Below are 21,920 nucleotides of genomic sequence, written 5' to 3'. Positions count from 1 at the left end.
GGAGGACAGGAAAAAGTTATGGCTGTAATAGCTGCTCCTTTTTTAAGGTAATTTTAGGTGTCAGAGGTGATTTCCTCGAATTCCAGGAGCAGTAATGACTTTTTTTGTTGCATTGTTTTTGAACTTTGGGGGGGGGGGAATGATCAAAACAGCGGCACTTTTAAAAGGAGGAAGAGAACAAAGGTTGAAATCACATGGTCACAGAGAGAGAGAGTGAGAGAAAGAAAACTACACTGCTGTCTGACACAACAGTGAGACTGCACAGCTACTGCCTTTGCTCTTTGAGTTAAAGTATTTGAGAACATCGGACTGCATTCTAAGAAAAAGTAATAAACTGTGAAATTCACAGCTGACCTTGGAGGAACCTGTGTGGGAGAGCTCACAACACAGGAGCAGATAAGAGCATGGTTTTTAAGTGTAACCACTTTTTTTTTAAAGTGAGTAGAATGGGTTCTTTTTGGTTTTATGTTTTGTTGACATCTGTCTCTTGATTAACATTTAAAAATATAAAACATAGGTGCTAAGTTAGCCTGGAGCAGTCTTTTTATAGAGCAGTAAAATTGAACAGACAATAGCACAAAGTTTAAAAATCCCACAACACCAGGTTATAGGCCAACAGGTTTAGTTGGAAGCACTGGCTTTCAGTGCACTGCTCCTTCATCAGGTGCACAACCAGCTGATGGAGGAGCAGCAGTATGAAAGCTAGTGCTTCCAACTAAACCTGTTGGACTATAACCTGGTGTTGTGGGATTTTTAATTTTGTACAGCCCAGTCCAACACTGACACCTCCAAATCATGACTATTTTCTGTATATTGTTAGGATGCAAAAATGGCCTTTAGTAGAGTGATGTGCTCTTCCTGTCGGATATGGGAGATTAGGGAGAATTTCCATGTTACTGATTATGTCTGTAGTAAGTGTGTTTAGTTGCAAATCCTATCAGATTGCATGGATCAGTTGGACTGGCAGTTAAAGGCAATGAGAAATTTACAGCAGCTAGGGGATGGGATGGATGGCAGTTATAGGTAGGGAGAAAAACCGCAGACACAGTCAAGTAGATGATTTACTGCAGGAAAGGTCTGTGACTATCCCCATCTCAAGCAAGTGTGCTGTTTTGGAAAATGTAGAAGATGACAGACTGTCAGGGGAAGGTAATATGAACAGCCATGTTCCTGGGTACCAAGCCTGGCTTTAATGTAACAAGGAGTACATAAGGTTCCAAGTGATCAATTATGCTAGGGGACTCTCTAGTCAGAGACAGACGTTTCTGTGGCCAACAGCGGGAAATCACAGTGGTGTGTTGCCTCCCTGGTACCGGAATCAAAGATATCTCAGAAACAATGCAGAATATTCCCAAAGGGGAATGAGACCAACAGAAAGTCGTTGTACACACTGGAACTAATGACATAGGAAAGAAAAAGGATGAGATTCTGAAGGAAGAATATAGGAAATTAGGCAGGAATTTAAAAAGGAGGTCCTTGAGGGTAGTACTATCTGGATTACTCCCAGTGGTATGAGCAAGTGATGTTGGAATAGGAGGATAGAGCAGATGAATGAGGAGCTGGTGCAGGGGGGAACGGTTCACATTTTTGGATCACTGGAACCTCTTCTGGGGTAGAAGTAACCTGTATAAGAAGGACGGATTGCATTTGAACTCAAAGGGGACTAATACACTGGCAGGGAGATTTGCAAGAGCTGCTTGGGAGGATTTAAACGAGTAAGGTGTGGTGGGGGGAAAGACCCAGGGAGATAGTGAGGAAAGAGATCAAAAGTTGGTACAGCTGGGAAAAAGAGCAAGTCAAACAGTTAGGGTAGGCAGGAACAAAGCAGAGAAGGTGGTTAATTAAAGTGCATTTATTTCAATGCAAGAGTCCTATCAAGGAAGGCAGATGAACTCAGGGCATGGTAAGGATTAGATATAACTGAGATGTTGCTCAGGGATATGCAGGACTGGCAGCTTCATGTTCCAGGATACGAATGCTATAGGAAGGATACTTAAGAGGGAAATTGGGAGGGCAAAAAGGGGACATGAGATAGCTTTGGCAAATCGGATTAAGGAGAATTTAAAAGGGCTTTTAAAAATACATTAAGGACAAAAGGGTAACTATGGAGAGAATAGGGCCCCTCAAAGATCAGCAAGGCAGCCTCTGTGTGGAGCTGCAGGAGATGGGTGTGATACTAAATGAGTATTTTGTATCAGTGTTTACTGTGGAGAAGGACATGGAAGATTTAGAATATGGGGAACTAGATGGTGACATCTTTAAAGATGTCCATATTACAGAGGCGGAGGTGCTGGTTGTCTTGAAATGAATAAAAGTGGATAAATCCCCAGGACTTGATCAGGTGTACCCTAGAACTCTGTGGGAAGCTAGAGAAGTGATTGCTGGGCCACTTGCTGAGATATTTGTATCATCGATAGTCACAGGTGAGGTGCCTGAAGAATGTAGGTTGGCTAACGTAGTGCCACTGTTTAAGAAAGGTGGTAAGGAAAAATCGGGGAACTATAGACCAGTGAGCCTGACATTGGTGGTGCGCATATTGTTAGAGGGAATCCTGATGGACAGGATTTTCATGCATTTAGAAAGGCAGGGATAGTCAGCATGGCATTGTGCGTGGGAAATCATGTCTCACAAACTTGATTGTCACCTCTTCAAAAAACTCAAAGAGGATTGATGAGGGCAGAGCAGTAGACGTAATCTATATGGACTTCAGTATGGCGTTCGGCAAGGTTCCTCATGTTAAATTGGTTAGCAAGGTTAGATCCCATGGAATACAGGGAGAACTAGCCATTTGGATACAGAACTGGCTTGGAGGAAGAAGACAGAGGGTGATGGTGGAGAATTGTTTTACAGACTGGAGGCCTGTGACCAGTGGTGTGCCACAAGGATCGATGCTGGGTCCACTACATTTCGTCATTTATATAAATGATTGGATGTAAACATAGGAAATAAAGTAGATAAGTTTGCAGATGACACCAAAATTGGAGTTGGTAGACAGCGAAGAAGGTTACCTCAGAGTACAATGGAATCTTGATCAGATGGGCCAATGGGCTGAGGAGTGGCAGATGGAGTTTAGATAAATGCGAGGTGCTGCATTTTGGAAAAGCAAATCAAAGCAGGACTTGTACACTTCATGGTAAGGTACTGGGGAGTGTTGCTGAACAAAGAGACCTTGGACTGCAGGTTCATAGTTCCTCAAGTACAGGTAGATAGGATAGTGAAGAAGGCGTTTGGTATGCTTTCCTTTATTGGACAGAGCATTGAGTATAGGAGTTGGGAGGTCTTGTTGCGGCTGTACAGGACATTGGTTAGGCCACTTTTGGAATATTGTGTGCAGTTCTGGTCTTGAAACCTTGAAATGGATCAGAAAAGATTTACAAGATGTTACCAGGATTGGATGATTTGAGCTATAGGGAGAGGCTGAACAGGCTGGGGCTGTTTTCCCTGGTATTTCGGAGGCTTAAGGGTAATCTTACAGAGGTTTATAAAATCATGAGGGGCATGGATAGAATAAATAGACAATGTCTTCTCTGGAGTGGGTGAGTCATAATTAGAGGGTAAAGGTTTAGGGTGAGAGGGAAAAGATATAAAAGGGATCTAACGGCCAAATTTTCCACACAAGGGTGGTGTGTGTATGGAATGAGCTGCCAGAGAAGTGGTGTAGGTTGGTACAAAGCTATTTGGATGGGTATATGAATAGGAAGGGTTTAGAGGGATATGGGCCAAGTGCTGACAAATGGGACTAGCTTATGTTAGGATATCTGGTTGGCGTTCGACTGAAGGGTCTGTTTCCATGCTGTACATCTCTATATCTCTATCACTATGATAAGAAGGGGGGAAAGAGAGGTGGGGGAGTGGCATTTTTGATAAGGGATCACATTACGACTGTACTCAGGGAGGATATTCCTGGGAATATGTCGAAGGAAGTTATTTTGGTGGAACTGAGAAATAGGAAAGGGGTGATTACCTTATTAGGATTGTACTATAGACCTATTGTAGTCAGCGGGAAATTGAGAAACAAATTTGTAAGGAGATCTCAATTATCTCTAAGAATAATAGGGTGGTTATGGTAGGGATTTTAACTTTCCAAACATAGTGTTAATAGTTTAGATAGAGTCATAGAAATGTACAGCACAGAAACAGATTCTTCCGTCCAACTTGGGAAATAAGGCAAGGCAGGTGACTGAGGTGTCAGTGAGGGAGCACTTTGGGGCCAGCGACCATAATTCCATTAGTTGTAAAATAGTGATGGAAAAGGATGGACCAGATCTAAAAGTTGAAGTTCTAAATTGGAAGAAAGCCAAAATTTGATGATATTCGGCAAGAATGTTCAAAAGCTGATTGGGAGCAGATGTTTGCAGGTAAAGGGGTGGCTGGAAAATGCAAAGCCTTCAGAAATGAGATAACGAGAGGCCAGAGAAAGTATAATCCTGTTAGGGTGAAAGGAAAGGCTGATAGGTATAGGGAATGCTGGATGACTAGAGAAATTGAGGTTTTGGTTAAGAAAAAGAAGGCAGGATATGTCAGGTATAGACAGGAGAGATTGAGTGAATCCTCAGAAGAATATAAAGGCAGCGAGAGTATACATAAGAGAGAAATTGGGAGGGCAAAAAGGGACATGAGATAGTTTTGGCAAATCGAGTTAACAAGAATCCAAAGGGTTTTTATAAATGCATTAAGCTCAGAAGGGTAACTAGGGAGAGAATAGGACCCCTCAAAGATTAGCAAGGCAGCCTGTATATGGAGCTGCAGGAGATGAGGAAGATACTAAACGTGTGTTTTGTATCAGTGTTTGTTGTGGAGAAGAACATGGAAGATACAGAATGTGGGGAAATAGATGATGACACCTTGAAAAATGTCCATATTACAGGAGCAGGTGCTGGATGTCTTAAATACATAAAAAGTTGAATAAATCCCCAGGACCTGCTCAGGCGTACCCTAGAACTCTGTGGGAAGCTAAGGAAGTGATTGCTGAGCCCCTTGTTGAGATATTTGGAGGTGTAGTGGACAGCGAAGGAGGTTACATCAGACTACAAACAGGATCTGGATCAGATGGACCAATGGGCTGAGGAGTGATAGATGGAGTTTAATTTAGATAAATGTGAGGACCTGCATTTTGCAAAGGTAAATCAGGGCAGGACTGAAACACTTTAATGGTAAGGTCCAAAGGAGTGTTGCTGAACAAAGAGACCTTGGATTGCCGGTTCATAGTCACTTGGAAGTCATTGGAGGCTGAGGGGTGACCTTACAGAGATTTATAAAATCATGAGGGGCATGGATAGGATAAATAGACAAAGTCTTTTGTCTGGAGTGAAGGCGTCCAGAATAGGGCATATGTTTGGGTGAGAAGGGAAAGATTTAAAAGGAATCTAAGGGGCAAGGCTTTCACGCAGAGGATGGTGTGTGTATGGACTAAGTTGCCAGAGGGTAGTGGTGGAAGCTAGTACAATTGGAACATTTAAAAGACATCTGGATGGGTATATGAATAGAAACAGTTTGTAATGATATGGACCAAGTGCTGGCAAATGGGACCAGATTAATTTAGGATATCTGGTTGGCATGGATGTGTTGCACCAAAGGGTTTGTTTCTGTGCTATACATCTGTATGACTCCATGACTCTCAATTAATTTAACATGATTTCACTTTGACAAAATCATGTTAGTTCTGCCTGATTACCTTGAACTTATAGAAGTGTGCTGTTATAATAATCTTTAATCATAGCATTTGCCACTGTTTTCTCATTGTGGCAGAATGGGTCTTGTGCATTGCTGAAGATTCTCATTTTGCACTCATCAGGACAGATGCAAGAACACCAAATTTCAAACAATTGCTGCAGCATAAAAGGATGCTCATTGGTCAGCAAGTTGACTCTGGCTGAGGCTTGACTATGAGAAAGCAATAGGGAACTGTCAGGACCCATGCTACCAGGAAAATCAAAAACATTGCAACATTGCATATACCAGATCCCATCAAATGTCAAAAAAGTTCAACTGATTAAATCGGTTGTTCGTGTAGCTATTGATGTACTTGCTATCATTTGCAGTATTTTGGTTTTGCCAAGTCTTCCAGTTTGAAACACAAAATTGTTATAGTGCAGAAGAAGGCTGTCGAGCCTGTTGTGTCTACACAGGCTCTCAATTGAACACATCAGTAAAGTGCTATTCCTCAGCCATCTCCCTGTCACCCTAATTGTTCTTCCTTTTCAGATAATTATCGAATTGCCTGTTGAACACTCGGACTGAACTAGCTCTACCATCATCCTAGACAGTGCATTCCAAACCTTAACAACTTGCTGCTTTAAAACATTTTCCCTTATTTAATTAATAAGAGCAGATATGATTCGGCCAGAGTGGACTGGGAACAGAAACTTGAAGCTAAATCTGCCTCAGAACACTGAGATACATTCATGAATGAAACATTAGAGAGTTCAGGGCCAGCATGTTCCATTAAAGAAAAAGGTGGGACTATCAAATCCTGTGGACCCTGGATATCAATGAATATATAGTATTGGATTACAAAAAAGGAAGGCTTATGGCGGTTACTGAGGACTCAAAACAGAAGAAGCATGAGAGGAGTACAGAATATGCAAGAGGAAACTTGAAAGGGGGGACTAGGGGAGTTATAAGAGAATATGAAAGGATATGGGCAGGTAAGCTAAAGGAAAATCCCAAATTGTTTTAAACTGTTCAGGACCACAATCGTAATTTCCAATGGGGTCAAAGGATGTAGATTGGATTCTATATGAATACCTCACATTGGAGTTCACTAGTGAGAGGGATAATATGGGTATAGAATTAGGGAAAAGGACAATTAGGGTCTGGCAGGCTCAAAAATAGATAAATCTCCTGCCAGATGAAATGTATCCCAGGTTGTTGGCTGAGGCAAGGGAGGAAATAGGGCTGCTTACAAAAATCTTCCATTCCTCTCTAGCCACAGAAGTGGTGCTGTTCTTCAAGAAAGGAACAAGGGATAAACCAGGAAATTACAAGCCAGTCAGTCTAACCTTGATGGTGGGGAAACTATAGCTAGCAATTCTGAGGGACAGAATGAATCTGCATTTGGAGAGGCAGGGATTAATCAAGAACTGCTGCGTGGTTTTGTTAAGGGGAGGTGATGTCTGACCAACTTGAATGGTTTTTATTTAAAGAGATGACCAGGTCTGCAGATGAGGACAATGCTTTTGATATTGTCTGTTTGAACTTTAGCCAGGCTTTTAATGAGATTGGTAGAGAAGGTAAGAGACTGCTAGAGAAAGTAAGACCCCATGGGAATCAAGGAAATTTGACAAATCAGATCCAAAGTTGGCTGAGTGGCAGGAAGCAGAGGGTGACAGTTGAGGGTTGCTTTTCCTTCTCGAAATCTGTACCCAGTGGGGTCCCACGGTGATCAGTGTTGGGACTGTTTCTGTTTGTGATTTATATAAATGATTTAGATTCAAACATAGCTGGATTGATCAGTAATTTCATGGATGACATGAAAATTGGTGGGATGGCAAAAAGTAAAGAGGATAGCTTTGAATTAAAGGAGGATGTAGACAGGTTGGTCAGATAGGCTGATCAATAGCAAATATAATGTAATTGGATAAACGTGAGATGATGCACTTGAACAAAACAAGCAAGGCAAGGGAATACATCATGAATGGTAGAACTCTGGCAAACACCAAGGATCAGAGCACGAGGTGGATGTACTCTTAGAAGAAAAGGAGCACCAACTTAAGACTGAGATGAGGAGCAATTTCTTTTCTCAGATAGTTAAATGTCTTTGAAACTTCCTGCCACCAAGAGCTGTGGGTGTAGAGTCCCTTTGTATATTTAAGGCTGAGTTAGATTCCCCCACTGAGCAAGAATCTAAGGTTATGGGGAAAAGGCAAGAAAATGAATGAGAGGAATGCCTGATCAATCATCATCCTGTTGAATGGTAGACCAGGTTCAAGGGCTGAATGGCCTACTGCAGCCCCTCTTTAATGTTTCATTGAGATCCATAAGAAACATGACCCAAGACACCCTGCTCTTTTATAAAATCAATATCCTTTGATCTTTTTATGAAGACAGGCTGGCTGATTTAACATTTTTCAAAGCCAATAATCCATTCTTATATCCAATATACCATTTGCTCCTCACCTCAGTCTTAAATCGGGTAACCCTGTTATTCTGAGACTATTCTCTCTGGTCCTAGACTCTACCATGAGGGGAAGCGTCCTCTCAGCATTTACCCTGTCAAGCCCCTTAAGAATCCTACATGTTACAATGAGATCACTTCTCATTCTTCTAAACTCCAATGAGTAGAGTCCAAACCTGTTTAGCAATTGCTCACCAATCCTCCACACCAGACACCAACCTAATGAATGTTCTCTGAACTGCCTCCACTGAAATATCTTTCCATAAATAAGAGGACCAAAGAATTTCAGTACACAAGGACTGGTCTCACCAGCACCTGATACAGACGCAGTTCCTAAAAGTAGGTGGTTTGTAATTGCTGATGTTGGGATCTTGCTGTGCTGAATCTGCTGCTGATTTCCTACGTTACAACAGTGCCACCACCTTGTAGAGTGCATCCTCCCAGTGAGACACTGCAGTGGACTGTATCACCAATTGGCTCCTAGCATGCCCTGCGCCTCTGCCCCAAACAAAGATGGCTGCGACCGCGACAACATTCAGCACTTTTGGAACCCACGTGACAGGCTCAGGTAAAGTCGGTCACCCCCTCCGCGGACGGTACATTCGCCGCACGAATGCGGTCCCACCTTTTGATTTGAAGGCAGCGAGGCCGGTGTTGGTCGCGCGGGGCAATCGCCGTTTGCGGCCGCACACGGCCTCAGGGCGGAGAGCCTCGGCGGTACGGGGACGGGCCGGCAAAGCCCAGCCCGGGGGTTCGGTGAAAGTGCGGAAGGGAATCGGACGCACCGAGCAGGACGGAAAATGGCGTCGCTGAACGAGAGGTCCGTGTGGGATGAGGTGGAGGTGAGACACAGAAATATAATAATAACAGAAAGGTAGAGAATGATATTATAGTGTAATATAATATAGTATAGTATAGAGAGAGAGGGGCTCGTGTGAGGTAAGAGGAATATAATATATAAAGTTAAAGAGCACGGTCTGTGTGGGATGAGGTGGTGAGGGACTGAGGGATATATAAAGATAGAGAGATGTTACAGAATGGAGAGGGAGAGAGAAAACGTGTGAGGTGGAAGAGAAATATATTCTAACATAGTACAGAAAGTGGGAGGGAGTATAGGGATGGTTTGGTGTTAACTTTCAGAAACTCCCCAGATTCAGGAATGGTTCTTTTGGACTGGAGAGTAACAAATATTCAAGAAGGGAGGGAGGTAGTAAAGGGGAAATTATAGGTCGTTTACTTTTATGTCAGTTGTGAGAATCCTCCACTAAGGAGGATGTGCTGCAGGGAATCCAATTCAAGATAATTGGGAAGAGTTGGCATGGTTTTTGTGATGGGGAAATTGTAAGTAATTTATTGGAGTCCTTGGGAAGTGAACATGCTAGAAAGAAATGGGGTGTACTGTAATTGCACTTGATAAGGTCCAGTCAAAGAAGAAAATAAAAGCTCCTGGTGTAGGGGATAACACTGGTCAAAGATCGGCTGGCTGGCAGAAAACAGAGTATTTATAAACGGGTTTTAATCTAATCACAGGAATCAACGAGTGGAGTCCTAGATGTCTGTGCTGGAATCTCACCTTACAATTCACATCAGTAAGATGAGGGGAGTGAAGGGGAATGATAATTATACTTAGATGACATAAATAGGCAAGTATGTTGTGAAGAGAACATAAGGAGGCTGCAAACAGAAATAGACAGATAAATGATTAGACAAAAATCTGACAGTGTATAATGTGCAATGTTTCACTTTGGCAGGAAGAATGGAAAAAAAACTGAGTTTTAGTGATATAGAGAATGACAGTAGAGTTCTGAGGTGTGGAGGGATTTCGGGTGTCCTGGTGTGAGTCATAGAAACTTGGTATACAGGTACAGCATGACATCAAAACTACTGGCAAGTAGCTAATGTTCCTCCGTTCGAGAAGCGAAATAGGGATAATCCAGGAAACTATAGACTGTTTAGTCTCCTATCAGGAAGTTATTGAAGAGGATCCTTATGGATAGGATTTGTGCGCATTTGGAAAAGCATGGCCTAATTAGGGATAGGGATAGGCTTTGGGTGAGGCAGCTCCTGTATCATTAACTTGATTTTTTTTTCTGAGGTGGTGATGAGGGTGATAATTAGGGCAGAGCAGAGCAGTGGATGTTGTCTAAACGGATTTTTAGTAAGGCTTTTGACAAGGTTCCTCACAATAAGCTCATCCAGATGATTAAGATGTATGAGATCCACGATAACTTAGCCATTTGGATTCTGAATTAGCTTGCCCATGAAAGACCGAGGGCAGTGGTGGAAGGCTGTTTTTCTGGCTGGAGGTCCATGTTCCACAGGGATCTGTACTAAGACCTCTATATATACAGTGACTTAGGTGGGTTAATAAGTTTGCAAACGACACAAAGATTATGGAAATTTTGGATAGTGTAGATAGTTGTCATGAGGTACAACAGAGATAGATCTGTTACAGATATGGGTGCAGAAATGGCAGATAGTTTAATCCGGGGAAATATAAGGTGTTGCACTTTGGGAGATCAAATATTAAGAGTCCTGCCATTAACTGCATACTTTCCCTTAACAACACTGATGTCCAGGGGGATCTTGGAATCCTAGTCCATAGCTCCCTGAAAGTGTCTCCACGAGTAGGTAGGGCGATAAAGAAGGTGTGTGACACACCTGCCTTTATTGGTCACAACATTATGTACAGGAGTTAGGATGTCTTGATGCAGCTTTATAAAACTTTGTTGGGCTGCGCTTTAGAGTATTGTTTACAGGAAAGATGTGGAAGGTTTGGACAGGCTGCTGAAGATGTCTACTAGGATGCTACCTAGATTAGAGAGTGAGAGCTATAAGAGGTTGAACAAACTAGGTTGTTTTGTCTGAAGTGGCAGCGGCTGAGGGGAGACTTGATAGATGACTATAAAATTGAGATCCATAGAAAGGGTTGACAGTCAGAATCTTCTTCCCACAGTTGGAATGACTAATACTAGAGAGCATGCATTTTAAGGTGAGAGGGAGAAAGCTCAAAGCAGGTGAGGGGTAAGTGCCTGGAATGATCTGCTAGGGATAGTAGTGTAGAGTCACGAGTGTGGTCCTGGAAAAGCACAGCAGGTCAGGCAGAATCCAAGGAGCAGGAGAATCGACGTTTCTGGCAGAAGCCCTTCATCTGGAATGAGGCTGGGAGCCTTGGGGGGGTGGAGTGATAAATGGGAGGAGGTGGGGCTGGAGGGAAAGTAGCTGAGAGTGCGATAGGTGGGGGTAATGGTGATAGGACTGAGAGGAGGGTGGAGCAGATAGGTGGGAAGGAAGATGGACAGGTCATGAGGATGGTGCTGAGCTGTAAGGTTAGAACTAGGATATGGTGGGGGAGGAAATGAGGAAACTGGTGAAATCCACATTGGTGCCATGGGGTTGGAGGGGCCCGAGGTGGTGGTAGAGGCAGATATAATAAGGGTGTTTAAGGGGCTTTTGGATAAGCAGTTGAATATGCAAAGAATGGAGTGATATAGATCATGGACAGACAGAAGGGATTAGTTTTAATTTGGCATAATGTTCTGCACAGCATCATGGACTGAGGGGCCTGTTCCTGTGCTGTGCTGTACTGTTCTATGTTCTAAAAAGGTTAATGGGATGCTATTGTTTTATTATTAAAGGAAGGATGTGCTTCAGTTATACAGGATGTTGTTGAGACTACATTTTGAATACTGTGTGCAATTTTAGTCTCTTTATTTCAGAAAGGATGTAAACATATTGGAGGCAGCTCAGAGATGGTTCATTAGACTGATACCTGGAATCAATAGGCAGATCTTATGAGGAAAGATTGTGCAGACTGGGCTTGTTTCTACTGAGGGTTAGAAGAATGAGAGATGATTTGCTTAAAAGTGTATAAGATCCTGAATGGTCCTATCAAGGATGATGTGGAAAGGGGACACTGTTTAATAATGAGGGGGCCACCTTTTCAGGGCAAAGACGAGAACTGTTTTCTAAGGGTTGTGAAATGTGATCTCTTCTGAGGCAGAGTTCCAATGCATATTTTTAAGACAGAGATGGATGAATTCTTGTTTGGCAGGGGAAATCAAAGCTTATTGGGGGTAGGTGGGAATAGGGAATGCAAACCACAAACAGATAAGGTGTGATCTTATTGAATGATGAAGCAGGTCAGTTGACTAAAGTGAGTGGGGAAAAATTGAGGAAGTGACCGTGAAAGTGGAGGGTGAGTTTAGGGTATGCGTGTGAATAGAGACCATGCTGATCGACGGCTTTACTCCAAACATCCACCTTAATCCCATCTCCAATGTTACCTTTGGCTAACAAAACCTTCCACCCCCTTCCCAATCTCCGATTACAAATAATCAACTGATTTGACGTGAGATGTCACTTGTAAAAGACAGTCCAACCCTGTACTACCCTTTGTGTGAACAAATGTTTCCTAAGTTCACTCCTAGAAGGTCTTGCCTCTTTCTTTTAACACTCTTTTTCCCCCAGCCAACAGAATTCAATAGGGTAGGTAGAAACCGTTACCCTTAATAGCTTAAACATTTCTACATGTCATCTCTAAACCTTTTAAATGTCAAGAGCTAAGAGATTATCTTAGTTACTCTCTCCTAATTAAACAGTTTTACTAGAATGATACCCAGAAGTCAATCTACACTGCTATTCCTGAAGCCCCAACATCATCTTTGAAAGGTGCAGGGCCCAGAGCAGCTCCCAGTGACCCCAAGACTGGTTGAAGTAGGGCTCCATACAGCTGAACCATGAGGTCCAGCTCCTTGTGTTTGAGTTTTCAAGAGAAAGACCAGAGTTCTATCAGTCTTTAGGATTATTTTCTGGACCTGTTCAGGATCTATTCAGGCCACTCTTTGCCTCCAATGCTTTTAGACCCTGGTTTCCTCCTTTTTGGGTCCAAAGTGAATGACCTCATTCACTTTGGATTGCAATCTGTTTAGCTCAGTTTTACCCAATCGCTGAATGTATCAGTATCTCTGCGAGATGATGTTTCCACCCATGCTGTTTACAGTGCTGCCTATCTTTGTTTCATCTGCAAATTTGCACCCTTATTTCTGAGTCCTTGATAAATAGGGAGGCCTCAACACAAGAAATCCAGCTAACTAACATCCAGAGATATTCCAGTATCCACTTCTTTGGAAACTCTGTATCAGGTTGGTTAGGTCTGACCTCCCCTTTATAAACCCATGCTAACTCTCTCTGACCAGCTGGAAATAGTGGAGCGGTTCTGTCATTTTCTCTTTAATTATAGGCTCCAGTAATTTCCCCATAGTAACGTTTGATTGACTGCTGTGTAACTCCCTGGTGTCCCTTCTCACTTTTGTTACATAACGAAGCGGCATGAACAATTTTTCAGTGTCCAGGAATGGCGGTTGCCTAGATTGGAAAGGGTTGGAGTAGAAAAGTGAAGAGGTCTTACTGCACTTACATGGGTTTTTGTACCATCAGCCAACTTTGGAGTACTGTCTGCCATTTTGGTCAAGAAAGGTATCCTCATCCTGGAGATGGCATTGTGAGCATTCACCACAATCCTCTTGTCTCTCTCTCTCTCTGTGTCCCGCCCCCCCCATCCCTACTTGCCTCCCATTGATGGTTTCTTTTACTTTCTTCAGGATGGCATTGGTGAAGAGGTGCTTAAAATGTCCACTGAGGAGATTGTTCAGCGTACACGTCTGCTGGATAGTGAGATTAAGGTAAATGCTCAATACCTCAATTTGGAGTTGAAGATAGCAGACCTGTTGGTGCAGTCCCTTGAAGTCCTCGTTTTCCCTCAGCCTGTGTTGAGCAGTTGATTGGAATGGGACAGTTTGGCTTCAGTGTCCCAAGACCTAAGGGGATTGGTCCTCATAGCTTCCACAGGTCACCCAATAAAATCTTCATGTATTAAATGAAGTGAGGGTGAATTAGAATGTGAAGCTTTTCACATTTCAGTCGTTGGCCATTACTTCCATTGCAGGCTGCCACACGAACAATGGCAATATGAGTGAGGTAGCAAACTAGGTATCCCAGAGTGATCCAGAACCACCAGACAGTGGTCCCAGTTTAAGAGGGAGTGTGTCTGTGTGTGAACAGAGCCTGGTTCGGTGTTTGTTTGAGTATGACAGCCAGTCTGTGTGCATGGTCCCTTCACTGGTTTGATGAAAACTATCTCTGACTGACTAACAGATTATGAAGAGTGAGGTGCTGAGAGTCACACATGAGTTGCAGGCCATGAAGGACAAAATCAAGGAGAACAGTGAGAAAATCAAAGTGAACAAGACCCTGCCATACCTGGTATCTAATGTCATTGAGGTGAGTACATGAGCCACTCTGAATAGTTCTTTGTGCCCTGCCCAAAGCTGATTAAGATGTCAGGGAATGCGAGCACTTTGTCATTACACCCGGGATCCCTCTGTAATGACAGTCCAATTGGAGATAGCAGTGCTGCTTCTGAGCACATTTCAGTGTTAATCACTTCACTTCAAATCTTGGACCATCTCAACATTGCTCATACTGGGGGAACCATTCCTTTGCAATGAAGTGCAGTGGAATCTGACAGAACCTCAGCTCAACGATCCATCCAAAAGGTTACTCCTTCTGGCAACCTGTGCTGTCCCTCAGTCTGTTTGGTTGAGCTGAAAGTTTGTGCTCAGATGGACTCAAAGGACTTGTGGTGTGACTTTGGAGCACAGGAAGTGTATGCGATGACTTTCTCAGCTCTGTAAATTCTCAATTTTGTTCTTTTTACCCTTTTAACGGAGGTCAATCAACATGACCCAACTTGAAGGTGAAAGAGCTGCAGTTGGTATTGTGCTATCACTGTGATACACACCCTCCCAGCTTTCAACATAATGAGCCATCTAAGGGAAGTCAGTGCAATGGATATCTTGCTCAGATTTTCATAGTTCATGCAAAAATGTCTTTAGTTCCGTTTGTGGTTTATTCACACAGAGCAGAACTCATGCAACAGTGTGTGTGGGGCTTCCTAGGTGTTGTGCAACTAAGTAATGGTGTCCCCAGGGTGCTCTGTGGGCCATTAACCTTTCCCACCGATGCATTGTTAGCCTGTCCTGGCACCATGATGGGAGTGGACAGGTTTTAAACCCAACCTGCCCCCGCTTGGAGCATTATTGTGAGGACCACTGCTAATACCTCACCCTGATGCTCTTTCTCAGTTACTGGACGTTGATCCAAATGACCAGGAGGAAGATGGAGCAAACGTTGATCTGGATTCCCAACGGAAAGGGAAATGTGCTGTGATTAAAACATCCACCCGTCAGGTAAGGATGTTTGTGATTTGAAGGAGCCGTGAGCTGTGTTATGGGGGGATTATGTCCCAGTACCGCGTGCGCTCTACAAGATGCAACAGTATTACTGTTTGTGAGGAGGACTTGGGGAAGGCTGCCACTACTGTTCAGGTCCTGACCCTTTGTAGTGTTTGTGCACTGACAACAAGCCAATTCATCAGGAGCTGGTAGGCAGTGATGTTTACCAAATCTTGCACAACCCCAGGAGAGAGGGATATTGCCTCATTCTCATTTAGACCTGGCAGTGGAAGTTCTGAGTCTCCAACCAGGAACACTGTTCCCTGTGCATCTCCCCTACCCCAAACCTCCTCACACAGCATGTGCTGAACCCTTATTCTTGCTGCTGGGGTTGGGATAAGTTAACAGTCTGCACTTCTAGAAGGTCTGCACTTCATTGCTTATTTTTCATGAGGTAATAAAGAAGGTTATTTAAGGGACTGCAATAGATGTTGTATATGTGGATTTGAAGAAAGTGACATGGTAACAAGAAAGCTCATTATTAAAACGGTGGCTAACCAAAATGAGAATCATTGTCCAATTGGGCAAATAATTGGCTTGAGGATGAGCAGTGAGTCAAAGTAGTTGGTTATTTTTCAGACTGGAGGGTGTTAGTGGGGGTCAGTGCTAGGAACACTTTTTACTTTGCTATATATAAATGACTTGGATCTTAGAATGCTGAGTAAGATTTGAAAATGCGCTGACAATATCAAACTTAGAGGAGCGGTGTTATGACCCCAACTAATTTTATTACTAGACAAATCAGGTCCCAGACTGAAACTTAACTTCACAGGTCATATTCAGTTGTTTTAGTTTTAATGAGTTGGTTTCTCACTGGAATACAAATACTCAATGTTGCAAGTTTGGTTTTAACAACAAAACAAATTTATTGCATGCAAGCAATAAAGATAAAATAAATCAGACTATTTACATATAATGCAAATGTAAAGATTTTGAAACCCATGGTAACACAATCCCATTAATTCCAAAATCAGACCTTTACAAAACCCAGAAACATACTTTGTACAGTAGTCCTGTGGGAGAAAAATACCCAGCTCTACCACATTTATAGACTTAATTTAACTGTGAAAATCTGAACCTCTTCCTGAAGCTTTCATACACCTAAGTTTAAATGTTTTGTACTCTAAATAACCTATTCAGCATTTTATCCAAGCTCTTCTGGTCTAGAGCTATTGCCAAAAGACTTATTCTAAAGAGATCTATTTTTACTATCTTCCTTTTTCACGAGCCCTGCTTTGCCTTTCTATCTTCATCCAAGACTACTTCAGAATTCCCCCAAACTGAAACTAAATAAAGAAACATTTTGTTTTCAAACTATTGGCATTTCCCCTAAGCTTAAAAAACACAAGTGCAGAAATTTCTGAATGAAATGCTAGATGCACAGTTGTTCACCTTATTCGTAATGTAATCTCTTAATGTAAACAAACCCTCATTAAACCTGGAGGCTGCTACTCTATCAAGTTGTTTTAAAAGGGGCACCATTTTCATGCAGAGGGTGGTACATATATGGAATGAGTTGCCAGAGGAAGTGGTGGAGGCTGGTACAATTGCAACATTTAAGAGGCATCTGGATGGGTATATGAATAGGAAGGGTTTGGAGGGATATGGGCTGGGTGCTGGCAGATGGGACTAGATTGGGTTGGGATATCTGGTCGGCATGGGCAAGGTGGATGGAAGGGTCTGTTTCCATGCTGTACATCTCTATGACTCTATAAAAGAAATTCCCATGGTTGTATAAATACTTTAAAGCAAATCATTAAACACTTCAGATGCGTAGAAAAATCCATTTGTCACTAATTCAAAGTTCAAAACTTCAACCTTCAAAATCAATGACACATATAAATTGCATCCCTTACACCAGTGGCCACACTGAGGATGGCATGAATTGACTCTAACAAGTAGTAAATAGATCAGAGTGGGCAAATGGCAGATGGAGTTTAATACAGAAAAGTGTGAGGTGATGCCGAATGGCTAGGCAGACATTAGGGAGACTTAATGGCCTAGTTTTAAATACTCTGCAGGGTGTTTACGTGCATCTGTCTTTGAAGGTGGTGGGCCAGATTGAGGAAGTGGGTGGCAAAGTACCTGGGATCTAAGAAATGCATGGGAAATGTGAAGAGAAATTTTGTTTTGCCTGTGATGCACTTTTACGAGCTGTCATGACCTAAAGCACTTTGCCTACTAAGGGGTGGAAATGAAGACAATGGTTTTGAAAGGAAATTGGGTGGGTGCTTGAGAGAAATAAAGCTGTGGCGCCATAGGTATCCAGTGTGGGAGTGGGAGTCACTGGATTGTTCCATGGGGAGGTAGTGTGAACTTGATAGACTAAATGGGCTCCTTCTGTGCTGTCGGGATTACAAACAGTGCTTAGGCCATGTTTGGTTGATGGGATGTTTAGCTCTATCTTCTGTGTGTTGGACAGACATACTTCCTGCCTGTGATTGGACTGGTCGATGCTGAGAAGCTAAAGCCTGGTGACCTGGTGGTGAGTGCATCCCACTTGTTTCTTTATCCAGACCCCGTCTCTCCCCTACTTGTCCTTCTCCCCCTTAGCTTTCACGGACAGTTCACTACAACTGATTGAACTTGTATGTATCAGTGTCCCACCCCAGTCTAACTCTGAGTGTCCTTATATCCTAGTCTGTGTGATGATCTTTGATCTGCCCTGAGTAATCTCCTGTTTCCATTCCAGGGTGTGAACAAAGATTCCTACCTGATCTTGGAGACTCTGCCAACCGAGTATGACTCTCGGGTCAAGGCCATGGAGGTGGATGAGCGACCAACTGAGCAATACAGTGACGTTGGAGGTCTGGACAAGCAGATCCAGGAGGTCAGTGGGTGCCTATAATGAGGGGTGGGATGGGTACTAGACTGCAGAGACATGTAGGGGACTCTCCATGAGTATGGAATGCTGCAGAATGTGAGTGCCTGAACTCTCATCTGAGGAAAGAGTTGCTGATTATGTGTGAGGCAGAAGAATGAACCTTTCCTGTAATAATGCTGACATCTCTGCCTCTCTCTCTGCAGCTTGTTGAAGCCATTGTCCTCCCTATGAATCACAAGGAGAAGTTTGAGAATCTGGGAATTCAGCCTCCAAAGGGAGTTCTAATGTACGGGCCACCAGGAACAGGGAAGACCTTACTGGCGAGAGCTTGTGCTGCACAAACCAAAGTGAGTTGCAGAGTGCTGTCTGACTTTCCAAGGAAGACAGGGGGAGCTTTACCCTGTATCTCACCCCGTGCTGTCCCCGTCCTGGGAATGTCTGATGGGGAACAGTGCAGTGGGAGCTTTACTCTATATCCAATCCCTGGTGTCCCTGTCCTGGGAGTGTTTGATGGGGAACAGTGCAGTGGGAGCTTTACCCTGTATCTCACCCCGTGCTGTCCCTGCCCTGGGAGTGTTTGATGGGGGACAGTGCAATGGGAGCTTTACCCTGTATCTCACCCCGTGCTGTCCCTGCCCTGGGAGTGTTTGATGGGGGACAGTGCAATGGGAGCTTTACCCTGTATCTCACCCCGTGCTGTCCCTGCCCTGGGAGTGTTTGATGGGGAACAGTGCAGTGGGAGCTTTACCCTGTATCTCACCCCGTGCTGTCCCTGTCCTGGGAGTGTTTGATGGGGGACAGTGCAGTGGGAGCTTTACCCTGTATCTCACCCCGTGCTGTCCCTGTCCTGGGAGTGAGTGATTAATGAGGATAGTGTAGCAGTACCTTCCCTTTCAGTTGAAGAGTAGCAGGAGCTTCATTCTGTGTGTGAGCTGACAGCTTTCTCCTCACCTCAGGCTACCTTTCTGAAACTGGCAGGCCCGCAGCTGGTGCAGATGTTTATTGGTGACGGTGCAAAGCTTGTTCGGGATGCTTTTGCTTTGGCCAAAGAGAAAGCCCCATCAATCATCTTCATTGATGAACTGGACGCCATCGGCACAAAGCGGTGAGAAGAGTGATTGTTGCATTTCCGCGGTCTGACCAGCTTTACACACTAGCGTTGTTACATCCCCAAACTCTAACCATCGGTAGAAAGTGGTGGTGCTGAGTGTGAATATTGAAAGGGTGGGAGAGAAGCATTTTGGGCACACATGGAGGAGAGCAGTGCATTGGTGTAGCTCTGTCTCTGCTACAGTGGGTTAGGGCTTTTTTATCTACCTTGAGTGAAGTTTTGGGTGATATTTGTGACACTGTGGGACATTGGGAATTCTGTATCTGGGGAAGACTGGGCAACAAATATTTGGGTTGTGAGTCACGCTGGTAAAGTGGTCTGTGAGCTTGCCGTGCCAGTTAACAATATGTGGCTGCATTGTGATTCTGTCTGTTGCAGGTTTGACAGTGAAAAGGCTGGTGACCGTGAAGTTCAGCGAACAATGTTGGAGCTGCTCAATCAGTTGGATGGTTTTCAGCCAAATACCCTTGTCAAGGTGAATATTGGAAAGCAACTCTACAACTATGGATGTCCATGTTGTTGATGGTCCCCTTTTGCTTCTGGAGGCTCCACTCCAGTGTCTGGGTGGGATGGGGATGATAGCAATGTCCCTGTCGTTCTATGATTGGGTTGTGCCTGTAAATATCGATGTTCTTTAGGAAAGGCCAAAGTCATTTATTGGTGTTTTCCGTAATGCCAATCTGTGTGGTAGTGGAGCTCAGGGCAAGTTTTCATGTGGGCAGATTGAAGTAAGTCATGATTTACATATGGACCACTTTCACAGGCACTAATTGCATCAAATGCTTAAGGGAAAACTGATGTTTTTATTCACTTGAAATCTAATTTGAAGTTGCCTCCAAAACATTTACATTTGTTACAGATTGAAACAAGTATCGTCGTCATGTGATAGCTTGTCACAAAAGCAAAATCTGACTTTTCTTTTGAATGTTTGCTAAGTTTTGATCTATTTTGGTCTTGGAGACTGTCATTATCCGTCTTTGTGTGCAAGGATGTGAAAGAGCACAGTCTCTAGAGTCTGACTGTTCTTGTTCCTATTCCCCGATAGGTAATTGCAGCCACCAATCGAGTTGACATCCTGGATCCAGCTTTGCTGCGGTCCGGCAGACTTGATCGGAAGATCGAGTTCCCGATGCCCAATGAGGAGGCACGAGCAAGGATTATGCAGATTCACTCCCGGAAGATGAATGTCAGGTGAGAATGCTCTGTGCTCAGTCAGGAATCACTCCACCTTCACCAGCCTTACTCCTTCTGATTTCTCGTCCATGTGTCCCATCGCCCTGGTAAGTCCATCTCTAACCTAAAGGGGAGCAAAGATTTGTCGGTACATTGCCTAGGCTTAGCTGTCTAACTGTGATAGCTACATAGGCAGATGTAGTTAATACTGGTACACTTATTAGATTGTTAAATTGCGCTGTCAAGTCATATGGTTTTTGAAATATTCCTTTCTTGTTGCTGTCTACAGTCCTGATGTGAACTATGAGGAGTTGGCTCGATGTACTGATGACTTCAATGGAGCTCAATGCAAGGCAGTGTGTGTGGAAGCGGTGAGTATAACTGTGGGACCTTTTGTTATAGGGAGATTTACTGGAAATTCAGAGCAGTGTGGCAAGCGAGACACACTGGGGATCGGGAATTGTGTGTTGGGATAAGGGGTTTCTGGAGATTTGGAGCAGTGTGGCAGGAGAGAGAATCCCTGGAGAGCAGGCACAGTATGTTGGCAGAGAGAGAATCCTTTGGAATCAGAAATGCTGTTAGGATAGAGAGAATCACTGGAGATCAGGTGTGTTAGGATAGAAAGTTTATGGAAATTGTGTCAGGAGAGAGACTCCCTGGGAATTGTGGGAGGGTGTGGTGCTGGGGAAGCACAGTCGGTCAGGCAGCATCTGAGCAGTAGGAGAATTGACATTTTGGGCATAAGCCCTTCATCAGGAAAGGATTGTGATAGTGTGTCAGGATAGAGAGAGAAAGAGTTCCTGGAGATCAGGGACAGTAGGACATGTCAGAGTTTTATTGGCTAGCAGTTAGTTGTGAAGGGCTCTCCCTGAACTTTCCTGCAGGAGAGTAATGGTTATCAGGAGGATTATTATATAGAGTTTGTGTATTTGCAGCAGTCTTGTCATCATTCCCCTTCCTCTCCCACCCCCACCTCAAAACCCCAAGAGAATCTGATATTTGGTGCTATTTACACACATTTAGGTGTGTACTTGCTCTTTACCTTGTTCTGGAGAGAAGTCAGACTGAGTGTGATCCTTGGAGGCTGAGATTAGTCAGCTTACCCCACTCTGTATGTTTGCTCTGTTGTTTCACTGGTTTGCTGATACTAAGTGTTCTTACCTTGACAGGGGATGATCGCTTTGCGTAGGGAGGCCACTGAGCTCACGCACGAAGATTATATGGAGGGCATCCTGGAGGTTCAGGCCAAGAAAAAGGCCAACCTCCAATACTATGCCTAAGGAGCCAGGCCTCTTGTTAGTCCCACTTTCCTGTACAATCCCTGGAGCTGGATTCAATAAAGTGATTGCTTATCCTGTGTTATCTGAAGTGGCTGAGCCAGGTATGGGGTGGGGGTACAGG

General features: G+C 43.7%; 1 protein-coding gene across 2 annotated transcripts; it reads left to right on the top strand.

Moving 5' to 3' along the window:
• Positions 1 to 8,784: 8,784 nt before the first annotated feature.
• Positions 8,785 to 21,878, top strand: psmc3 (proteasome 26S subunit, ATPase 3). Of its 2 annotated transcripts, none has more exons than XM_072591897.1 (12): positions 8,785 to 8,958; positions 13,720 to 13,800; positions 14,273 to 14,398; positions 15,262 to 15,366; positions 17,834 to 17,896; positions 18,104 to 18,241; positions 18,439 to 18,582; positions 19,192 to 19,340; positions 19,725 to 19,821; positions 20,392 to 20,537; positions 20,809 to 20,890; positions 21,689 to 21,878. In XM_072591897.1, the coding sequence occupies exons 1-12, from the start codon at positions 8,917 to 8,919 to the stop codon at positions 21,797 to 21,799; spliced, it is 1,284 nt and encodes a 427-aa protein (XP_072447998.1). In that variant the 5' UTR covers positions 8,785 to 8,916; the 3' UTR covers positions 21,800 to 21,878. The 2 variants fall into 2 exon arrangements, with proteins under 2 accessions (XP_072447998.1, XP_072447997.1); XM_072591896.1 differs by lacking the exon at positions 8,785 to 8,958 and adding an exon at positions 9,102 to 9,111 and having other exon boundaries at positions 13,718 to 13,800.
• Positions 21,879 to 21,920: the final 42 nt, after the last annotated feature.

Source organism: Chiloscyllium punctatum, chromosome 22, assembly GCF_047496795.1.
Source record: "Chiloscyllium punctatum isolate Juve2018m chromosome 22, sChiPun1.3, whole genome shotgun sequence".
Taxonomy (NCBI): domain Eukaryota; kingdom Metazoa; phylum Chordata; class Chondrichthyes; order Orectolobiformes; family Hemiscylliidae; genus Chiloscyllium; species Chiloscyllium punctatum.
Note: the sequence above shows the minus strand (reverse complement) of the source record. Positions and strands in the feature narration are given on the sequence as shown.

Coding starts and splice junctions, on each gene's coding strand:
- psmc3 (XM_072591897.1), top strand. CDS start 8,917: ATGGCGTCGCTGAACGAGAGGTCCGTGTGGGATGAGGTGGAG. Junction 18,583..19,191: donor CTTGTGCTGCACAAACCAAA/GTGAGTTGCAGA, acceptor TCCTCACCTCAG/GCTACCTTTCTGAAACTGGC. Junction 20,538..20,808: donor TCCCGGAAGATGAATGTCAG/GTGAGAATGCTC, acceptor TGCTGTCTACAG/TCCTGATGTGAACTATGAGG.